The sequence below is a fragment of the Elephas maximus genome, chromosome 10, assembly GCF_024166365.1.
Source record: "Elephas maximus indicus isolate mEleMax1 chromosome 10, mEleMax1 primary haplotype, whole genome shotgun sequence".
In the NCBI taxonomy this organism is placed as follows: domain Eukaryota; kingdom Metazoa; phylum Chordata; class Mammalia; order Proboscidea; family Elephantidae; genus Elephas; species Elephas maximus.
Window position 1 is genome coordinate 74,136,244 of NC_064828.1, and position 20,239 is coordinate 74,156,482.

The window sequence follows — 20,239 nt, forward strand, 5'->3', positions numbered from 1 at the left end:
AAGTTTTTCTTTACCGTTTAGTCTCTGATTTATTGTTTTACTTACAATTTTACTTAACAGAATTAACAGGATATGAGTCGAGAACTTTTGGATCATTCAACTTATGATTACTTATTTTCTTACATAACAGAATTACTGAATTGATGGGATATGAGCCAGAAGAACTTTTGGGTCGCTCAATTTATGACTATTATCACGCTTTGGACTCTGATCATCTGACCAAAACTCATCACGATAGTAAGTACAACGAGGAACTCAAGCATCTTTTAATTGTTGAACTCTTGCAGTCTCTTTGCTGCTTGATTATATATCTAGCTTTTTGGTTAAAATTAACCAGTCTTCCTAGACTGGACCTTTCATAAGGGATCTTGACCATTAAATGTATTTTGTATATTTGTTACAACCAATACCAGTTTTATTAAAAGTACTTAATATATATAATACTTTCCTGGCCTTTTAAATACAAAGACTCAAAAAAAAAAAAATTAAAGCTTCGTTTTCAGAATCCATACCTAAATACTCAGAACAGGGGTTGACACAAAAAAGATACACAGAAAATGGCTGAATGAATCAATGATCAGCATTAGGCACAGATAGTAACAAGTGCTCTTGACACAAGATGTGATTCTGGATTTTGCTGAAATAAGTCATGTTCAAAGTTTTACTTTGGGATTTCTCACTTGATGATTAATCTACACCTAAACATAACTTCACAACATGATTGGGGATGCCTGAGTGTTGAGCTGCAGGATGTGCTCAAGTCTGCAGTCAGGGCCCAAACACTCATGACATCACCATTGTGAGTCCACACACTCTGCTGCTAACTGGAAGGTTGGTGGTTTGAGTTTACCCAGGGAAGAAAGGCCTGGCAATCTACTTCTGAAAAATCAGCCACCAAAAACCATATGGAACACAGTTCTACTCTGATACATATGGGGTCTCCATAAGTTGGAATTGACTAAATGACAACTGGTACTGGCTCTCCTGAATAAATAATTTAGATTGCCTAAATCACCAAAAGACTTCAGCATGTGGTATCAATTTATATTCAAATATGCTAGCACACACAAAAAAGTTTTTTTCTTTTTTAGCACAGCTATTAGAAGTGTCTTTAGTTCTCTGGAAACTATAGCAAGAATGTAAAGAAATAACAGCAGTGCCATTTTCCTCACTATTCTTTGTGGAATCAAGGATATTCATAATTCTCTAGCTTTTCTGACATGTACTTTGAACATAAGTCATTAAGGAAATTGTAGTCACTGCTGCCCCTCATTCCTGGCTTGTGTTTTATTTAAAGTGAAAATTGGGAGTTAGAAGAAGGAAATGGTTACATTTTATCTATGTTGAATTTTTTTCTCTCAATTTAAAGTTATAACTGATTCCATTAAAATAAACATTTTTCTTTTTCTAAAACAGTGATCAACATTCTGCATCTATTACTTTGAAAATTAAAAGTTATTTTCTCTTCAAGACTTTTTTTTTCCCTTTTTACTCCTAGTGTTTACTAAAGGACAGGTCACCACAGGACAGTACAGGATGCTTGCCAAAAGAGGTGGATATGTCTGGGTTGAAACTCAAGCAACTGTCATATACAACACTAAGAACTCTCAACCACAATGCATTGTATGTGTAAATTATGTTGTGAGGTAAGCTTGGAAAATGAAAAAAAAAAAAAAAAAAAAAAATTTTTTTTTTTTAAGGACTAACCCCCTTTTTTTTTTTGGATATTTTATTTTTTTTATTAACACTTTAAGGAGGTCTTTTGCAGCAGTTCTGCCCAGTGTAGCACGTAGTTTCATTTCTTGATTGCTGCTTCCATTGGCGGATTGTGAATCCAAGTAAAATTAATCCTTGACAAGTTCAATCTCTTCGCCATTTATCATGATGTTGCTTATTATTGGTCAGCTGTGAGGATTTTTGTTTTCTTTATGTTGAGGTGTAATCCATACTGAAGGCTGTATGCTTTAAGGTATTAAAAAGCAAAAAAGATGTCACTTTGAGGACAAAGGTGCACCTCACCCAAGCCATGGTATTTCATTCGCCTCATATGCATGAGAAGGCTGGACGGTGAACAAGAAAGACAAGAAGAATTGATGCCTGTGAATTATGGTGCTGGCAAAGAATATTGAACATACCATGGACTGCTAGAAGAACAAACAAATCTGTCTTAGAAGAAGTACAGCCAAGAATTCTTCTTAGAAGCAAGGATGGCAAGATTTCACCTCATGTATTTCGGACATGTTATCAGGAGGGACCAATTTCTGGAGAAAGACATCATGCTTAGTAGCGGGTCACTGAAAAAGAGCAAGGTCCTTAAGATGGATTGACATAGTGGCTACAACAGTGGGCTCAAACATAGCAACAGTTGTGAGGATGGCACAAGATGAGGCAGCGTTTCATTCTGTTGTACATGGGGTCAATATGAGTCGGAACTGACTCAACGGCACCTAATAATTTTTTTATAGGAAGTAAGATCATAAACATTTAAATGAATTTTATTTTACTCCCATATTCCTACCTAATTATGATTTCAATACTCTGACCTAGGTTTTTAGGACAGCTATTTTATAGTGATTCCACTAAATATTACCAGTAGTTGTCCCCATCCTTCTGCCCCCATCTTAAAAAGGACCTTGAAAAAAATACCAGATCTCCTGTGGATTAATTTACTCTCATCATACAGCTATCAGCATATATACTATCTTAAAGCAGCTGTGCTATTTTTATAGTAAGAATACTATACTTTGGAACCAGAAGAGTTAGGCTTGTGCCCTAGTTCTACCACTCATTAGCTCTTTGATGTTGGGGGTGTCTCCTCATTTCTCTGAATTTCATCTATATAGGAGAGATGATAATACTTAAAAGGTTAAATGAAATTCTATGTGAGATATGGAAGGGATGTTTGATAGACACATGGCTCTTGTATATTCATGAACTTTCCTCTCAGTTCATTGGCTTATGATTATTGTGGACATCTTGAATTAAACTTTGATCTATTGCAGTAGGCTTCTAATTGATCTTTAGTCCGTCTTCCACATTACCACCCAGCTGATCTTTTGTGGATATGGATTCTCTCATTTTCCTTAGGCTTTTTTAAAGATCCCTTTATCACCCCGAAGATAAACCCTTGTCTACTTGCATAGCATTATTTCTTGTCATTTTCTCATACTCCCATACTTTGCTAGATTTAGCCCTCCTTCTAAAATTTATGGTCACCCCTCTTAGGAAGATTTTGGTCATTTATTTTTATTTTTGTCACTTCTGCGACCATCCTTTAATATCAGTGCCAAAGAGTTCTTTTGTGACTTTACCATTATGTAAGAACCCCCCACTTGGAATGCCCTTCTCTTCACCGCACCGCAGTCTGCCTAACAAATCCTACTCAAGCCCAAGTTTCAGCCTGTTAACCTCTCTGTGAAGCAAGCGTTGTCTATTTTAGCAGTTATCACGTTGTATTTTAATCGTTTGCACATCCACTTTCATACTAGGTTATAAGCATCTTGAGGATAAGAGTTAGATATTTTATATTTTTCATTCAATATTTATTGGTTAAAGGAGCAATAAAATACATGTTTAAGCCATCATTCCTCTTCAACTTTATCTCCATCATCCCTCTTCAACTTTATCCTGTAGATAGTATCACCATTATCATTTTCCTACCAGCAGAGAAAATATGGTACCCCTCTTAGAAAATCTTGATTATTTACCTATATATCTTTGCATTCTAAGACCATTCTTAAGTCACGCCTCAAATCATGCCAGAGTGCTTTTGAGCCAATCCCATTTTGTGTGGGTCTGCACAGAAATTCTGAAGATCTTTTTGTGTCCTTCATAGACTTGACTATTTCCTTGTCACCACCACTCTTCCGAAAAGGATGTCTGAAGTTTCTTAATTGAAATTAGTCAATATTTGAACACTCTTGTAGTGTAGTGTGAATTTTATTAGGTCTTTATTTCTTACTGATATTTTAAATCCTAAATGTAACAAAGTATGTATGAGAAGTTAGGTCAAGGATCTTAAAATGTTCTTTTCATAAAACAATTTTTTAAAGAGACGGTTACCGCTCTCCCCATTGTATCAAGTGCTCATTTAAGAATTATTAATCTCTCTTTTTTAACAGTGGTATAATTCAGCACGACTTGATTTTCTCCCTTCAACAAACAGAATGTGTCCTCAAACCTGTTGAGTCTTCAGATATGAAAATGACTCAGCTATTCACCAAAGTTGAATCAGAAGATACAAGTAGTCTCTTTGATAAACTTAAGAAGGAACCTGATGCTTTAACTTTGCTGGCCCCAGCGGCTGGAGACACAATCATATCTTTAGATTTTGGCAGCAATGGTGGGTATTTATTTCGTTAATCTCCTAAACTATGTCTCTTGCTGCAAGCTCCATTTTAACTGAACTTTACTCTGACATTTTTTGTTGGTAGTCATTTGGACATTATGGTCTTATACATTTTGTTTTTATAATCTTGAAAGTATTCACTTAAATATCTTTGCTCTGCAATTTCTCTGCATTCCTGCTTTTGTCACATTGTTGGAAATTGTCTTCAAAGCGTCTAAGGTATTTCTTCTTCCCACTTTTATTTTTCCCAGTTCTTCTACTTCTGTATCTGGATGTCATATTTTCTCCACAATTTAGCAGAGTTATAGTGTGACCAGTATTGCTGAATTAAAGGATAAATAAGAGTCATATTGTAACATCGAACTTTGAAAATGAAAGCCGTAATTTCGAACTAGGTCAAATGTTAACATATACAAGGAATGAAAAGATCAGAATTCCAGGTCTCTATGCCATATAGAATAATTTTTACTAGTTGCTGTTGAGGCAGTTCCGACTCATGGTAACCCCACGTGTCAGAGTAGAACTCTGTTCCGTAGGGTTTTCAATGGCTGATTTTTTTGGATCTTGATTGGCAGACCTTCTGAGATGCCTCTGAGTGGACTTGAACCTCCAACCTTTCAGTTAGCAGCTGAGTGTGTTAACCGTTTACAGCACCCAGGGACTCCATATAGAATAATAGGAGTTGCCAGTAGTAGATTGAAAAGAAAACTCAGAATTATGGTTATCCCATAGCATATGTAAACTTTGATTAACGTTTTTGTTGTTTACATTAACTTGACAAACCTTTTGTAAAAAGGGACATAAATTTTTATATATGTTAAAATCTAGATATTCTTTAGATTGATCTATTTCTTTCCCACAGACACAGAAAGTGATGATCAACAACTTGAGGAAGTTCCCTTGTATAATGATGTAATGCTTCCCTCATCCAGTGAAAAATTACAGAATATGAATTTGGCAATGTCTCCATTACCTGCCTCTGAAACTCCAAAGCCACTTCGAAGTAGTGCTGACCCTGCACTAAATCAAGAAGTTGCATTAAAATTAGAACCAAATCCAGAGTCACTGGAACTTTCTTTTACTATGCCCCAGATTCAAGATCAGCCAGCCAGCCCTTCTGATGGAAGCACTAGACAAAGTTCACCAGAGGTAAGTGTCATGATTTAAAATAGGATAACTTTCAGGTTCAATGTTCAGGAATTTCTTTGCAAATTTGATTTAAATTTTAATTTGAATCACCTATCAAAATTGTGTAGATTTTAGCATGTTAAAATGATAAAACCTATTATAGCCAAACTTAAACCTGGGCACATGTTTTAAACTCAAAGTTAGTCATGAACATACAAAGGAACCAGTTTTAACATAAATCAAAAGGTAAAACTTACGTTGTTTCTTTATATATTTACAGCAACAGGACAAAAAATTCTTGTATTTTGACATCCACAGAGAACAGTGCTATCTGTGTATGTATCCAAGATATCCCTGAGTCTGTACCTATTACTGTTTAAACTGGAGAATTGTCCAGCTGACAAAAGGTTGATTAAACCAAAAACCAAACCAAACCCAGGGCTGTCGAGTCGATTCTGATTCATAGCGACCCACTGTTTTGAAATTCTGAATAAGTATAACATGAAAATGCCAAGCCTTGCACAAAGTAAATACTTAATAACTGATCTTTTTATTCTAGTTCCATTTTGATGTTAATTGCGCTATAAGCACAATAGCCTTTAAGGGCTAGGGCTGAGCCAAGACTAGAGATATCACATAGAGCTCTATTTCTAAATCTAGAATAATCCAATTTCAGAGCTTCCTAAGTTTAAAAATAATGCTTAGGAGTAGGGCAACTTTAGAGATCTGAATGTTATAATTTGATAAATGAGGCACAAATAAATGGTAATAATTTTACATTAAATATGTATTGATTAAAACATCTAATACACTAAGAGTAGGGGATTGATTTGACATCTTACAGCCTTTGGGAGAATATAGCCTATGATCTGGTTGATTAGTTTGCCTAGCACAAAAATGATTTATTTTGTTTATAATCTAATAAAAGTGAATCTAGTAAAAATGTTAGAATGAGGAAAGCAAAAATTTTATGCTTAAAATACATAGCCTTTCCACCACTAATCTGTCAGTTTGTCATACTCTGGTGGCTTGAGTGTTGCTTTGATGCTGGAAGTTATGCCACCAGAATTTCAAATACCAGCAGGGCCACCCATGGTGGATAGGTTTCAGCTGAGCTTTCAGACTAAGACAGACTAGGAAGAAAGACCTGGTAGTCTGTTTCTGGAAAAAAAAAAAAAAAATGGCCAGTGAAAACCTTATAAATGGCAGAAAATTGTCTGATATAGTGTCAGAAGATGAGTCCCTCAGCTTGTAAGGCATTCAGAATATAACCGGGGAAGAGCTGCCTCTCAAAGTAGAGTCAACCTTAATGACATGGAGGGAGTAAAGATTTTGAGACCTTCATATGCTGATGTGACACAACTGAAAATGAAAGAAATAGTTACAAACATCCATTAATAATCAGAACGTGGAATGTACAAAGTATGAATCTAGGAAAACTGGAAGTTGTTAAAAATGAAATGGATATCCTAGGCATTAGTGAGCTACAGTGTACTGGTATTGGTCATTTTGAATCAGACAATTGTATGGTCTACTATGCTGGGAATGACAGATTGAAGAGGAGTGGTGTCACATTCATCATAAAAAAAGAACATTTCAAGATCCGTCCTGAACTACAATGCCGTCAGTGATAGGATAATATCCATATGCCTAAAAGCAAGACCAGTTACTACAACCATCATTCAAATTTATATACCAGCCACTAATGTCAAGGATGAAGAAATTGAAATTTTTTGCCAACTTGCGGAGTCTGAAATTGATCAAACGTTCAATCAAGGTGCATTAATAATTACTGGTGACTGGGATGGGAAAGCTGGAAACAAAGAAGAAGGATTGGCAGTTGGAAAATATGGCTATGGTGATAGAAACGAAGCTGGAGATTGCATGATTGAATTTTGCAAGACCAAGGACTTAATCATTGCAAATACCTTTTTTAAACAACATAAATGGCGACTATACATGTGGACTTCGCCAGATGGAATACATAGGAATCAACTACATCTGTGGGAAGAGACAGTGGAGCAGTTCAATATCATCATTCAGAACAAGGCCAGGGGCTGACTACAGAACAGTTAATTGGTTATATGCAAATTTAAGTTGAAGCTGAAGAAAATTAAAACAAGTCCATGAGAGCCAAACTACAACCTTGAGTATATCCCACCTAATTTAGAGACCATCTCAAGAACAGATTTGATGCATTGAACATGAGTGACCAAAGACCACACAAGTTGACATCAAGGACATCCTACATGAAGAAAATAAAAGGTCATTAAAAACAGCAGAAAGAAAGAAAAGATCAAAATAAATGTCAGAAGAGACTCTGAAACTTGCTTTTGAACATAGAGTAGCTAAAGCAAATGGAAGAAATGGTGAAGTAAAAGAGCTGAACAGAAGATGTCAAACGGCAGCTAGAGAAGACAAAGTTTTATAATGAAATGTACAAAGACCTGGCGCTAGAAACTAAAAGGGAAGAACATACTTGGCATTTTTCAAGCGGAAAGAACTGAAGAAAAACTTCAAATCTCAAGTTACAATATTAAAGGATTCTATGGACAAAATATTGAATGATGCAAGCAGCATCAAAAGAAGATGGAATACAGAGTCACTATACCACAAGGAATTGTCCAGTGTTCAACCATTTCAGGAGGTAGCATATGCTCAAGAACCGATGGAACTGAAGGAAGATGTCCAAGCTTCACTGAAGGCACTGGCAAAAAACAAGGTTGCAGGAGTTGATGGAATATCCGTTGAGAGGTTGCAACAAATACATGGCAACACTGGAAGTGCTAATTTGTCTATGCCAAGAAATTTGGAAGACAGCTACTTGGTCAACCAGCTGGAAGAGATCCATATTTGTGCCCATCCTAAAGAAAGGTGATCCAACAGAATGCAGAAATTATTGAACAGTGTCATTAATACCACATGCAAGAAAATTGTCCTGAAGATAATTCAAAAACTGTTGCAGTAGCACATCAACAGGGAACTGCCAGAAATTCACGCCAGATTCAGAAGAGGATGTGCAACGAGGGATATCATTGCTGATGTCAGATAGATCTTGGCTGAAAGCAGGGAATGCCAGAAAATGTTTACCTGTATTTAAATGACTATGCAGAGGCATTCAACTGTGTGGATCATAACAAATTATTGATAACACTGCAAAGAATCCAGATTCTGGAACGCTTAATTTTGCTCATGTGGAACCTATACATAGACCAAGAGGCAGTCATTTGAACAGAACAAGGGGATATTGTGTGGTTTAAAGTCAGGAAAGGTATGCATCTGGATTGTATTCTTTCACTGTACTTATTCAATTTATGCAGAGCACATGATCCAAGATGTTAGACTATATGAAGAAGAATGTGGTATCAGGATTGGAGGAAGATTCTTAACCTGTGATACGCGGATGACACAACCTTACTTGCTGAAAGTGAAGAGGATTTGAAGCACTTACTGGCAAAGATCAAAGACTACAGCCTTCAGAATGGATTATACCACAACATAAAGAAAACAGAAATCCTCACAACTGGACCAGTGATTGGCATCATGATAAATGAGGAAAGTATTGAAGTTGTCAAGGATTTCATTTTACTTGAATCAATGCCCATGGAAGCAATAGTCAAGGAATCAGATGACATATTGTACTGGGCAATCCTGCTGCAAAAGACCAGTGCTAAAAAGCAGAGATGTCACTTTGAGGTCTACAGTGTGCCTGACCCAAGCCATGGCATTTTCAGTCGCCTCATATGCATGCAAAAGCTGGACAGTGAATAAGGAAGACTGAAGAAGAATTGATGCCTTTGAATTATGGTGTTGGCGAAGAATATTGAATATACCATGGACTACCAGAAGAATGAACAAATCTGCTTTGGAAGTGAGCCAAAATCCTCCTTAGAAGCAAGGGTGACGAGACTTCGTCTCACGTCCTTTGGACATATTACCAGGAGAGACCAGTTCCTAGAGAGGGACATCATGCTTTGTAGAGTATCATTGAAAAAGAAGAAGACCCTCAAGGAGATTGACTGACACCGTGGCTACAACAGCGGGCTTAAACATACAAAACAATTTTGAGGATGGTGCAGAATCAGGCAGTGTTTCCTTCTGTTGTACATGGGGTTGCTACGAGTTGGAACCAACTCGATGGCACCTAACGGCAACACATAGCCTGTAGTTTTTTGGTTATAATTCTTGCCCAGAACTCCTAAAATAGTAGTACATGCATTAAGATGAACACAGGTGAATAAACTTAAGTCCTCATCCTCAGACCCCGGAGAAGTTGTGAAATACTTAATCAGATCACCACAGGAAAGCTCTTCTCATTACAAAGGAAGAGTCCAATGAGTAAATCTTGTTAATTGGCCAACTAGGTACTGTTGTCAGAGTTGAATTATTAGATAAGCTTTATTCTTTAGAATAAGCAGTTGAGTATTTTTTTATTTTAATTTTGTAAATTATGTTGTATTATATACAATCAGACATATGTATCCTGGCCAAATTAGTTAGGTAACAGCTCAAAAATGTAACTTCTCACTAGTCAGACAGAATTTGATAAAAAGATACTTTGTTGTATGCTGTCAGATCTCATTTGAGAATTCTAACAACTACCAAATCATTGAGGTTTCTTCAGGGAAAATATAAACACATTTAATTATTTTTTCAGCCTAACAGTCCCAGTGACTATTGTTTTGATGTGGACAGTGATATGGTTAATGAATTCAAGTTGGAATTGGTAGAGAAACTTTTTGCTGAAGACACAGAAGCAAAGAATCCATTTTCCACACAGGTATATAAACTTGCTTATATTTTGTATTAAATCTTATTAATTTTTAGTCTGAAGTGACTTTGGGTTTAATTTTTCTTTCACGAGGTGTGGCCATTGTTAAAACTCATACATTTGTTGTTTTAAAGGACACTGATTTAGACTTGGAGATGTTAGCCCCCTACATCCCAATGGATGATGACTTCCAGTTACGTTCATTTGATCAGTTATCACCATTAGAAAGCAGTTCTGCAAGCCCTCAAAGTACGAGCACAATTACAGTATTCCAGCAGACTCAAATGCAGGAACCTGCTATTATCGCCAACACTTCCACTGCCACCACTGATGAATTAAAAACAGTGACAAAAGACGGTATGGAAGACATTAAAATATTGATTGCATCTCCATCTCCTACCCACGTACCTAAAGAAACTACTAGTGCCAGAACATCACCATATAATGATACACAAAGTCGGACAGCCTCACCAAGCAGAGCAGGAAAAGGAGTCATAGAACAGACAGAAAAATCTCATCCAAGAAGCCCTAACCTGTTATCTGTCACTTTGAGTCAAAGGTATTTATACGTTGTAACATTTAAGTTACAGTTGTTATTATTTTTGAGAAAATGTGTGTGATAGTAAATTATTTCCAAACATATAGCAAACTATCTGATGTGTAAGCTTTAAGGAACGTAAAACTGACATACAAATCCTGAACTTAAAGCAACCACTCAAAAACTGTCTCCTAAACTAGATTGTGTATTTAGTTTCTCTAAACTAATCATACTACCAATCTAAGTGTCAATCTAAGTGTAGAAGGTGGGAGGCCATTCTGATAACCTTTAAAAATAAAATGCAGCCAAGATTATATGGGAACTCTTGGAACTTTCTGCTAATTTAAAACTGCTCTAAAAAAATAAAGTATAATATATAAAAAAGTGTGGCCAGTAAGTTCTGTAAAATAACTGGCCCGGGTATACTTTTAGTCTTGTTTAAATCAAACTAGTTAGCTATCCTTCTCATGACTTAGATGCTTTGATCTCTTGGAGCTTTTTTTTTTTTAAGATGCTTGTGAGGGTAGGGGGAGGAACCCTTTCAACTTAAGAGCACTCCAGTTCCTCATTCCAAATTGAGCTTGTTGTTTTTCAACCCTCAGTATTCAATACATTTTTACAAGCCCTTGATGGCTCAGTGGTTGAGAGCTAGACCTACTAACCGAAAGGTCAGCAGTTCAAACCCACCAGCCGCACCTTGGAAACTATGGGGCAGTCCTACTCTATCCTATAGGGTTGCTATGAGTCGGAATCCACTTTACGCCAAAGGGTTTGGTTTTTTTATAGTTGTGTTATAACAATTCCTTTTAATTTTTCACATGTTTATAGAACATTAGCTATATTGTAGGTGAAATTGTTTTTTTTTGAGGGTTACAGCAGGAATCTCAGCATGGTTTATGACGTGCTTCTGTGGAGCTAAAATGATCAAACATCTGGATAACCCAATTTTTAAATTGTAATTTCCATGTATAATTTTTTAATCATAATGGGATTTGACATATTTTAAATTTTAGGCTCTATCCACAGGAAACAAGTTTTAGCTGTCAGTGGGGATGTGTGTGCAGAAGAGAAGTGATTCACTCTCCACCCTATATATAGCAGTAGGAAAGAAGCACTGCTATGCTATAGCCAGAGCTTATGGCTTTTTCCTCCCTGCCCTGCAGTGTTAGGACTTTTTTCTGAGCAAGGAAGAGATCTTGGGGTTTTAGGTTAACTCAGAGGTATTTAACAATACTTTATATTATTACTGTGTTACCAACTTACGTTAGCCTGAGCTCCTCTAGAGTAGTAACAGTGTCTTGGGCATTTTAGGAATACCAATACCTGAGCTCAGTACCTAGTGTATAGTGCTTGGTCAGTAAGTGGCTGTTGGATGGATAGATAAATGAATATAGTAACATACAGGGAGTCCCCGGGTTAGGACTTACAATACAACCTGTAGTTAGGAACCAACCATCGTAATGCCTATTATGTTAAAAATTCAAGGTACATACATGGTTCAGAATAACAAATGGGTGCTACTTTGCAGTGCATATCAAAACATTTTTTATTACTGTATTATTAGGTTAAAGATGTTTCAGTGTATCTGAAGCGTTTCTTCAAAATTTTTATGCATAGAAAGGTACACTATATACTGTGTGCTAAGACAAACATTTGACTGACATAGCTACAAGCCGTACCTAACTTCGACTTAAAGGCAGATTTAGGAACAGAAGTCGTTCATAATCCAGGGACTTTCTGTAAATGGCAGTGACCTGTAATTTACAGTTTACTGTTGGCTACAGAAGACCATGGATATTCCATTTTCCTTGTACTTTATTCTTTTCAAAACCACATCTAACATATAATCACTTCAGCAATTTTTGTTTTTTACATGAGTTCCAATATAACATATATTAAGCATTTTAAAGTATGAACTTACCTTTCACAAGCTTATGGATACTTTTTTTTTTTTTTTTTACATCTCTAGGTAATTATTTGCAAAATCAAAGTGCCGTACTAAACCAGAAAACTTACACCCTTAAAACAAAGATTAAAGATAAACCATTAAAAGTGTACCACTAAGATGGTATTTATATGATTGAGTTGTATTTCATAAAGATAATGTATTTATATCAGAATTTAAAAGCCTGCCTGTTTATATAATGCAGGTCTTACAGAATTAAAAAACACACACAAAACAAAACTCCATATAGGACAGAAGTTAGTGTAATAAATCAAATGGCATTTTAACCAAATGGCATTCTCAACCATGTAAAACAAAGAGTCACTATGATTTTGTATATTAGGGGGGCTGGGGCGGGGGTCTATCATCTTGCATTTCAGTAGTTCCAAAATGTCAGTCTGTTGTAGTTACGTGAAGTGGAACCATATGAAAGGCAGATAGATATTCACCTGTTTTGACTTACAGAAATGTCAGCTTAGTTCTGTTCAGGTCTATTTTATAAAATAGGAAAAAGCGTATTTTAGGAATTTTTTTGTTTTAAAAGTTGAGGTTTGGCTTTTATGGTGATAAACTTCAGTAATCAGGGGAGTTCTGTTATGTATAACATTACATTCCTTAATGTTGGAAAACTTGCCATTATGTATTTTGTTTTAAATAGGGATGGGTTTTTTTTTTTTTTTCTTTTTAATATTTGGAATTTTTTTCCCCAGGACTACTGTTCCTGAGGAAGAATTACACCCAAAGATACTAGCTTTGCAGAATGCTCAGAGAAAGCGAAAGATGGAACACGATGGCTCACTTTCTCAAGCAGTAGGAATTGTAAGTGCAAGAGTAAATGTTTGGTTTTCTATTCTAGCTGATGTTATCTCTGAATTTTTTTTGTTTTTTTATTTTGTTTTTTTTCCAAATACTAAAGTTAATCTGTCAGAAGTTATACATTGGTTTTTTACTTTGTATACTTTATTTTTTTAAAATATAAACACTAATGAATAATTTTATAAAAATTCCAAGCAATATACATGTATTTTGAGTAAAAAGTAAAGCTCCCCTTATTCCACATCCAGTATTACCATCAGTCCCATTCTCTACCCTTTAAGTTACTTTTTTTGTTAACATAATTACTACTCTTTTGAGATAAGCTAATACTCGTGTAATCCATACTTAAACCAATCTGAAGTGATATTTTCATTGCAAATTAACTGGAAAGCATTTGTAGTCAGAGTAGTCATAATGGGTAACAAGTGACTTTATCATATTATGATTGAGATAACTAAAAACAATTTGCGGCAGTATTAAGAAATCTGCGTACATATTATTAAACTTAATACTGATTTCAGTTTTTGAATTTTTAAGAATTCAACATAATAAAATTGAAATAACCTTACTGTTTTTAGGGAACATTATTACAACAGCCAGAGGATCGTGCCACTACATCACTTTCTTGGAAACGTGTAAAAGGATGCAAATCTAGTGAACAGAATGGACTGGAGCAAAAGACAATTATTTTAATACCCTCTGGTTAGTTTATTTTTACTGCCCTTGAACCTCACAAAGACAATTAAATATATTTAGGAGCCTTACTCTAAGTGAGAGTGACTTTGGTTCCTTAACCAATATTAAAAAACAAAGTACTGTTTCATCTCATGGCAATAACTCAGGAATAGATATTTTGAATTGCAGCTTTCGTTTCTTAGTATTTATCTTTGATATATCTCTCTGGGTGTTTATCAACATTGAATAGTAGATGAAACTTGTAAATTTTGATGCATTTGTACCTCTATTGTATCCTGTAAACACTTCTGACACAGTACCAGTAACACTTGATTGCATGTGCTTACATAGTGGTTTTGCTCGTTAGACCAAAAACTTTTCTATATGCTTATTTGCCTTATTTTCCCCAATTCCTAGTGCATAGTAGGTGTTTAATAAATATTGACTAGATGAACCAATACTTAGGTATCTCTTTGTTTTTCAGATTTAGCATGTAGACTGCTGGGGCAATCAATGGATGAGAGTGGATTACCACAGCTGACCAGTTACGATTGTGAAGTTAATGCTCCTGTACAAGGCAGCAGAAACCTACTGCAGGGTGAAGAATTACTCAGAGCTTTGGATCAAGTTAACTGAGCTTTTTCATAATCTCATTCCTTTTTTTGGACACTGGTGGCTCATTACCTAAAGCAGTCTATTTATATTTTCTATATCTAATTTTAGAAGCCTGGCTACAATACTGCACAAACTCGGTTATTTCAATTTTGATCCCCTTTTTACTTAATTTACATTACTGCTCTTTTTTAGTATGTTCTTTAATGCCAGATCACAGACAACACATTTTCACAATTCTTTAGTATTTAAACCAATATGTTGCAGTAGCATCATTTTAAAAATGCACCTTTTTATTTATTTATTTTTGGCTAGGGAGTTTGTTCCTTATCAGATTTTTTCCAAGGAGATGCCAATATAATTTTTTTAAGAAGGCAAGTAACCTTTCATCATGGTGATAGGCAGTTCAAAGATTTTTACTGTTTTTTTCACATTTTACATAAACAATAATGCTTTGCCAGCAGTACATGGTAGCCACAATTGCACAATATATTTTCTTAAAAAATACCAGCAGTTACTCATGCAATATATTCTGCATTTATAAAACTAGTTTTTAAGGAGAAATTTTTTTTGGCCTATGAAATTGTTAAACCTGGAACATGTCATTGTTAATCATATAATAATGATTCTTAAATGCTGTATGGTTTATTATTTAAATGGGTAAAGCCATTTACATGATATAGAAAGATATGCATATATCTGGAAGGTATGTGGCATTTATTCGGATAAAATTCTCAATTCAGAGAAATGATCTGATGTTACTATAGTCACTTTGCCAGCTCAAAAGAGAACAATACCCTATCTGTAGTTGTGGAAGTTTATGCTAATAATTGTGTAATTGATATTAAACCTAAATGTTCTGCCCACCCTGTTGGTATAAAGGTATTTTGAGCAGATTGTAAACAAGGAAAAAAAAAATCATGCATTGTTAGCAAATTGTCTAGTATGTTACTTTGCTCAAAATTTGATGTTTGGTTTTATGCACTTTGTCGCTATTAACATCTTTCTGTTTTCGTGTAGATTTTAATAATTGAGTAATTTTAGCAGCATTATTTTAGGAATATGTAGTTGTCACAGTAAATACCTTGTTTTTCTATGTGCATTGTACAAATTTTTCATTCTTTTTGCTCTTTGTGGTTGGATCTAACACTAACTGTATTGTTTTGTTACATCAAATAAACATCTTCTGTGGACCAGGCCCCCTTTGATCAGCTTTTATGTTTAAATAATATTTGCTGCAACGTCTCCAACCTATAAATTGTTTTCCAACTATTCAAGTATTTTATGAAGATGATATTGGTATCAATTATTTTTATATTTATCTTGCCATAAACGATGGATATGGTAATCTCTCCAAATGTCTTATTTATAACAAATCATAATATTTCACAGGAAAGTGTATATTTTTAGAAATGTGTTATTTATAAAACAAAGAATTTTAACATGTTAATGTGAATAGGATGGGTGAAGCAAATCCTGAACATTATGGTCACATAATGTTGTAAGGGCCTCTAAAGATTTACAATCTATTCTTCATTCACAGATGAAGAAATTTTGACCCCAAAAGATAAACAATTTGGCCAAGCCCTAAAGGTAGTAAATGGCATGCCTTGGTTTATTTTTGTTTTAATGATATTGTATTTCCTTAATTTTAAAATAGCTTTATTCTTTTTCTCCTGTATTTCTCTTTTATAAAATAGCTACATTCTTTTCTCATTATGCAAACCCTGGTGGCGTAGTGGTTAAGTGCTACAGCTGCTAACCAAAGGGTCAGCAGTTCGAATCCTCGAAAACTCTATGGAGCAGTTCTACTCTGTCCTATAGGGTCGCTATGAGTCAGAATCGACTCGACAGCACTGGGTTTGGTTTGGTTTTGATTTCTCATTGTAAAAGAAATTTTTTTTTTTTTTAATCATACCATACAGAAAGATAAAAAAAAAAAAAAAGGGAAAATCACCGTGAATCCCTGCACCCAAAGATAACAGCAAATTATTTTTGTGGACAAATTACGTAGGCAATGCCAGAACCTCAAGTCTTCTAGCCTGGATGTGTAACCTGAACAATACGAACAAAGCCACAGATCTAATTGGTGGCTGTTTTATCTTAGAATGAAGAAAATGTGACTACTATTACATGAAAATTTTGGAACAAAAGTTTATAATAGTAAGATTCACCCCAAAATTGGACACATATATACTTCTACCATTAATATTATGACCCCAAATGCTTCAACACTAGAATATAGATAGTACTAGAGGTGGTACTTTGGGATAAAGTAGCTGCTTAATATTCCCAGGTTACAAAATCAAAATACTCTGCTTATTTTAGTAGCACATTACCTTTAGTTGGGAAAAAGCAAAAACCACTTGCCCATGAGTCGGAATTGTGTCAGGGGCAAACTGTGTTCCACAGGGTTTGCAATGGCAGCTTTTTCAAAAGTAGATCACAGGGCACCTCCAATGGATTCAAATGGCCAAACTTTTAGTTAGCAGCACTTAACAGTTTGCACCACCCAAGAACTCCTCACTTGAAAACTAGAAGTTTATGTATAGTTTTCAAATATTAGTAAATTATCAGCTGTTTAACAGCCTGGAGTTTGGGAAAACAACTTGGGAGAGCAATGATTAAAAGGGACCAAAAACCACCAAAGCCATTGCCATCGAGTCAGTTCTGACTCATTGCGACCCTATAAGACAGAGTAGAACCGCCCCACAGGGTTTCCAAGGAGTGCCCGGTGGATTTAAACTGTCAACCTTTTGGTTAGCAGCCTGAGCTCTTAACCACTGTGCCACCAGGGCCCTTTTTAGAAGGGAAAGCCACATAAAATGACAGAATAGCTGGAAGAAAACAAGTAACTACCTCTCAGATGCTCAGAAAACAAGCCGCCTGGAGTGCTTTAAGCTATGTGAAACAGAACCAATCCTTCCTTCCCAGCATTGTGCCCTCTCTCTGACACCATTGCAGTATTTTTTATCTTGCCTTTACAGGGGTATAACCCTATGCTAATAACTGTAACTCTGTACTTCTTCCCTCCTTAATATTCTTCTCCCCTCCTCATGTATACTTTCCCTTTTCTGGTGTTGCTATGATTGAATAACCATAGTATTACTTTCACAGCTGGATAAAGTATGGCAAAGAAGCTGTATGTATTTTGTTCATTCTTTCTAAAGCACAGAATCACCCAGAGAGTGTAGCAAACAGCTAGGTACAATGGCTCATAGGTTAGAAGTTAAGGTGACTCTAACATCTGTTGAGTATTTACAATGTGCCAAACACTGTGCAAACTACAAGTTAGTACTTGTACCTCATTTTGGAAATGAGAAAAGTATTAAAAAGGTGGCAGAGCATTTGAGCTGGCAGTCCAAAGCCTATGGCTCTAACTGCCCTGCTGTGCTAGCCAGTCCAGTGAAATCATACCCATTTCCCCATTAAAAACACTAAAAAGGCCTTGCTGTCCAGTCATTTGCCACTCATAGCAACCCAGGACAGAGTAAAACTGCCTCATAGGGTTTCCAAGGCTGTAAGTCTTTACAGAAGCTGGCTGACTGCCACATCCTTCTCTGACAGAGTGGCTGATGGGTTTGAACTGCTGATATTTCAGTTAGCAGCTGAGTGCTTAACCACTGTGCCACCAGGGCTCCTTTTTTCCCCATTACCAATTGTTTAAATGGCAAGTAGGCGAAAACAACAGGGGTGTCACCTGAAGGTGACGAAGGTACACAGGAGATGAAGGGGATGTCCTAAGGAGTGGTAAGACAGGAGTTGAAATGACTAAAAGTGGTGTTTTGAAATGCTATTTAGTGGGTTTTGAGTTCGCTGGAGATTGAGGTCTGGTTATGGAAAGCACTTAAACTCTAAGGGGCTATGGTCTGATCCTCCTGGAACTGTTTGAATGGCGTAATAGACATGTTTATTTTCTTTTAAGTTTGTATAACTTAAGTACCATTTCAAATCCTGAGTTCTCCCTATAACCTCTAAAATACAAAAAGATTAAAAGTTACTCGATTTGCAGAAATAGAAAATTCTAATATTCCAAATTTTTAACATCACAATGTCAAAAACAGTTTGCAAAGAACTCAGGTTTTTTTTTTTTTTTTTAATATAATAGGGCTTGGGTAAATAAAGCCTTTGCATACATATTGTTGGCTGGAACTAACAAAAATGTAAAGAAAAATATCTTTCCCGGGTGGTTAAGGGCTCTGCCGCTAACCACTTTGCTCATATTCCGTCCATTTAAATAGCGTTGAACCTGTTGTCTCTGATCACTTCAGAGAGAGTACGATCTGTAGAATTTGATATGAAATAGACTCCCTGCAAAATAAAAGCTACACCTTACCACAAATCTTTCTATGGAACGCCTTCTGGACCTTTGTTTTGCTCACGCCTGCCAAAGGTTTGGACATAATTTTTATTCTTACCTGTAGTAGAGGGTTTTATCCAAGACACTGCCCAGACACCCGATCTCCTTGCACCATTTAATTCCCTTTATTCCCTTGTCTTGGATCCGTTCCGACACCGAGAGGAAAGACAGGTGCCTGAGAAGGGCCGTGGTCAGACCCTCAGCGGGGAAAATACAAAGGATGCGCAAGGACCAGGTACCCCTTCTATTTCTCGGTGCCGCTGGTACCACATGATAAGGATACTAAACACAAACCACTCCAGAAACTTCCTCACGCCCCGCCCGACCCACTACAAACCACGCCCCAGTACGTGCTCGGGCTCAGCACCGCAGTCCCGGCCCCGGCCCCCCGCCCCCCCAGCCCCTGGGCCCCTACGCTTTGGACCCGCGCGAGGCGGCTGCGTGTGCTCCGTGGGGCGGCTGCTCCCGGGCTCCTGCGCCTACGTGTGAGAGCGCACGTGGGAGGCGCCGGGCATTCCTGCCCGGTGAATGGTGCGGGGCGAGGGCGGCGAGGGGTCAGCACTGCCCTTTGTCTTCGCTGACTTGTCAAAATCTGATGGCTGATCCCTTCCCAAAACTTTCTGAACGGGACGCGGGAGGGTGGGACTGAGAGTGCTGCTGTAGGGCTCTCTCCCGAATTTCCTAGCAGATGCTTTGAGGTGTGCAGACGTGCCTTGTAGAATGGAATGCCTGAGGTCTAGCAGATTGGGGCTTGTTTAACTTTATAACTTTTTTTAAAAAATGAGTCCCCTCATCTACTAATCTGGTCAAAAATAGGGGAGTTTGTTCATTGAAATATATTCCCCTAAGGCCCTCAAAAGCCTTAGTTTACTGGAGATAAAGCACTTCCAAAAGGAGCCCTGGTGGCGCAGTGGTTCACCGCTGGGCTACTGGGCTGCTAAAGAAAGGTCAGCCAGCCATTGGAATCCACCAGCAGTTCTGGGGGAGAGAGATGTGGCAGCCTGCTTCCGTCAAAATTACAAACTGGGAAGCCCTGTGAGGCAGTT

The 20,239-nt window shown here is 36.7% G+C and overlaps 1 protein-coding gene across 1 annotated transcript in view; it reads left to right on the top strand.

The window, feature by feature from the left end:
* HIF1A (hypoxia inducible factor 1 subunit alpha) overlaps window positions 1-16,031 on the top strand; it is a 51,847-nt gene extending 35,816 nt beyond the window's left edge. The window contains exons 7-15 of the mRNA XM_049899303.1: window positions 131-237; window positions 1,499-1,646; window positions 4,122-4,342; window positions 5,211-5,497; window positions 10,134-10,256; window positions 10,382-10,806; window positions 13,441-13,549; window positions 14,125-14,248; window positions 14,706-16,031. Of these exons, the coding sequence (XP_049755260.1) occupies window positions 131-237; window positions 1,499-1,646; window positions 4,122-4,342; window positions 5,211-5,497; window positions 10,134-10,256; window positions 10,382-10,806; window positions 13,441-13,549; window positions 14,125-14,248; window positions 14,706-14,857 (1,696 nt within the window). The 3' untranslated portion in view covers window positions 14,858-16,031. The remainder of the gene's footprint in view (window positions 1-130; window positions 238-1,498; window positions 1,647-4,121; window positions 4,343-5,210; window positions 5,498-10,133; window positions 10,257-10,381; window positions 10,807-13,440; window positions 13,550-14,124; window positions 14,249-14,705) is intronic.
* Window positions 16,032-20,239: the final 4,208 nt, after the last annotated feature.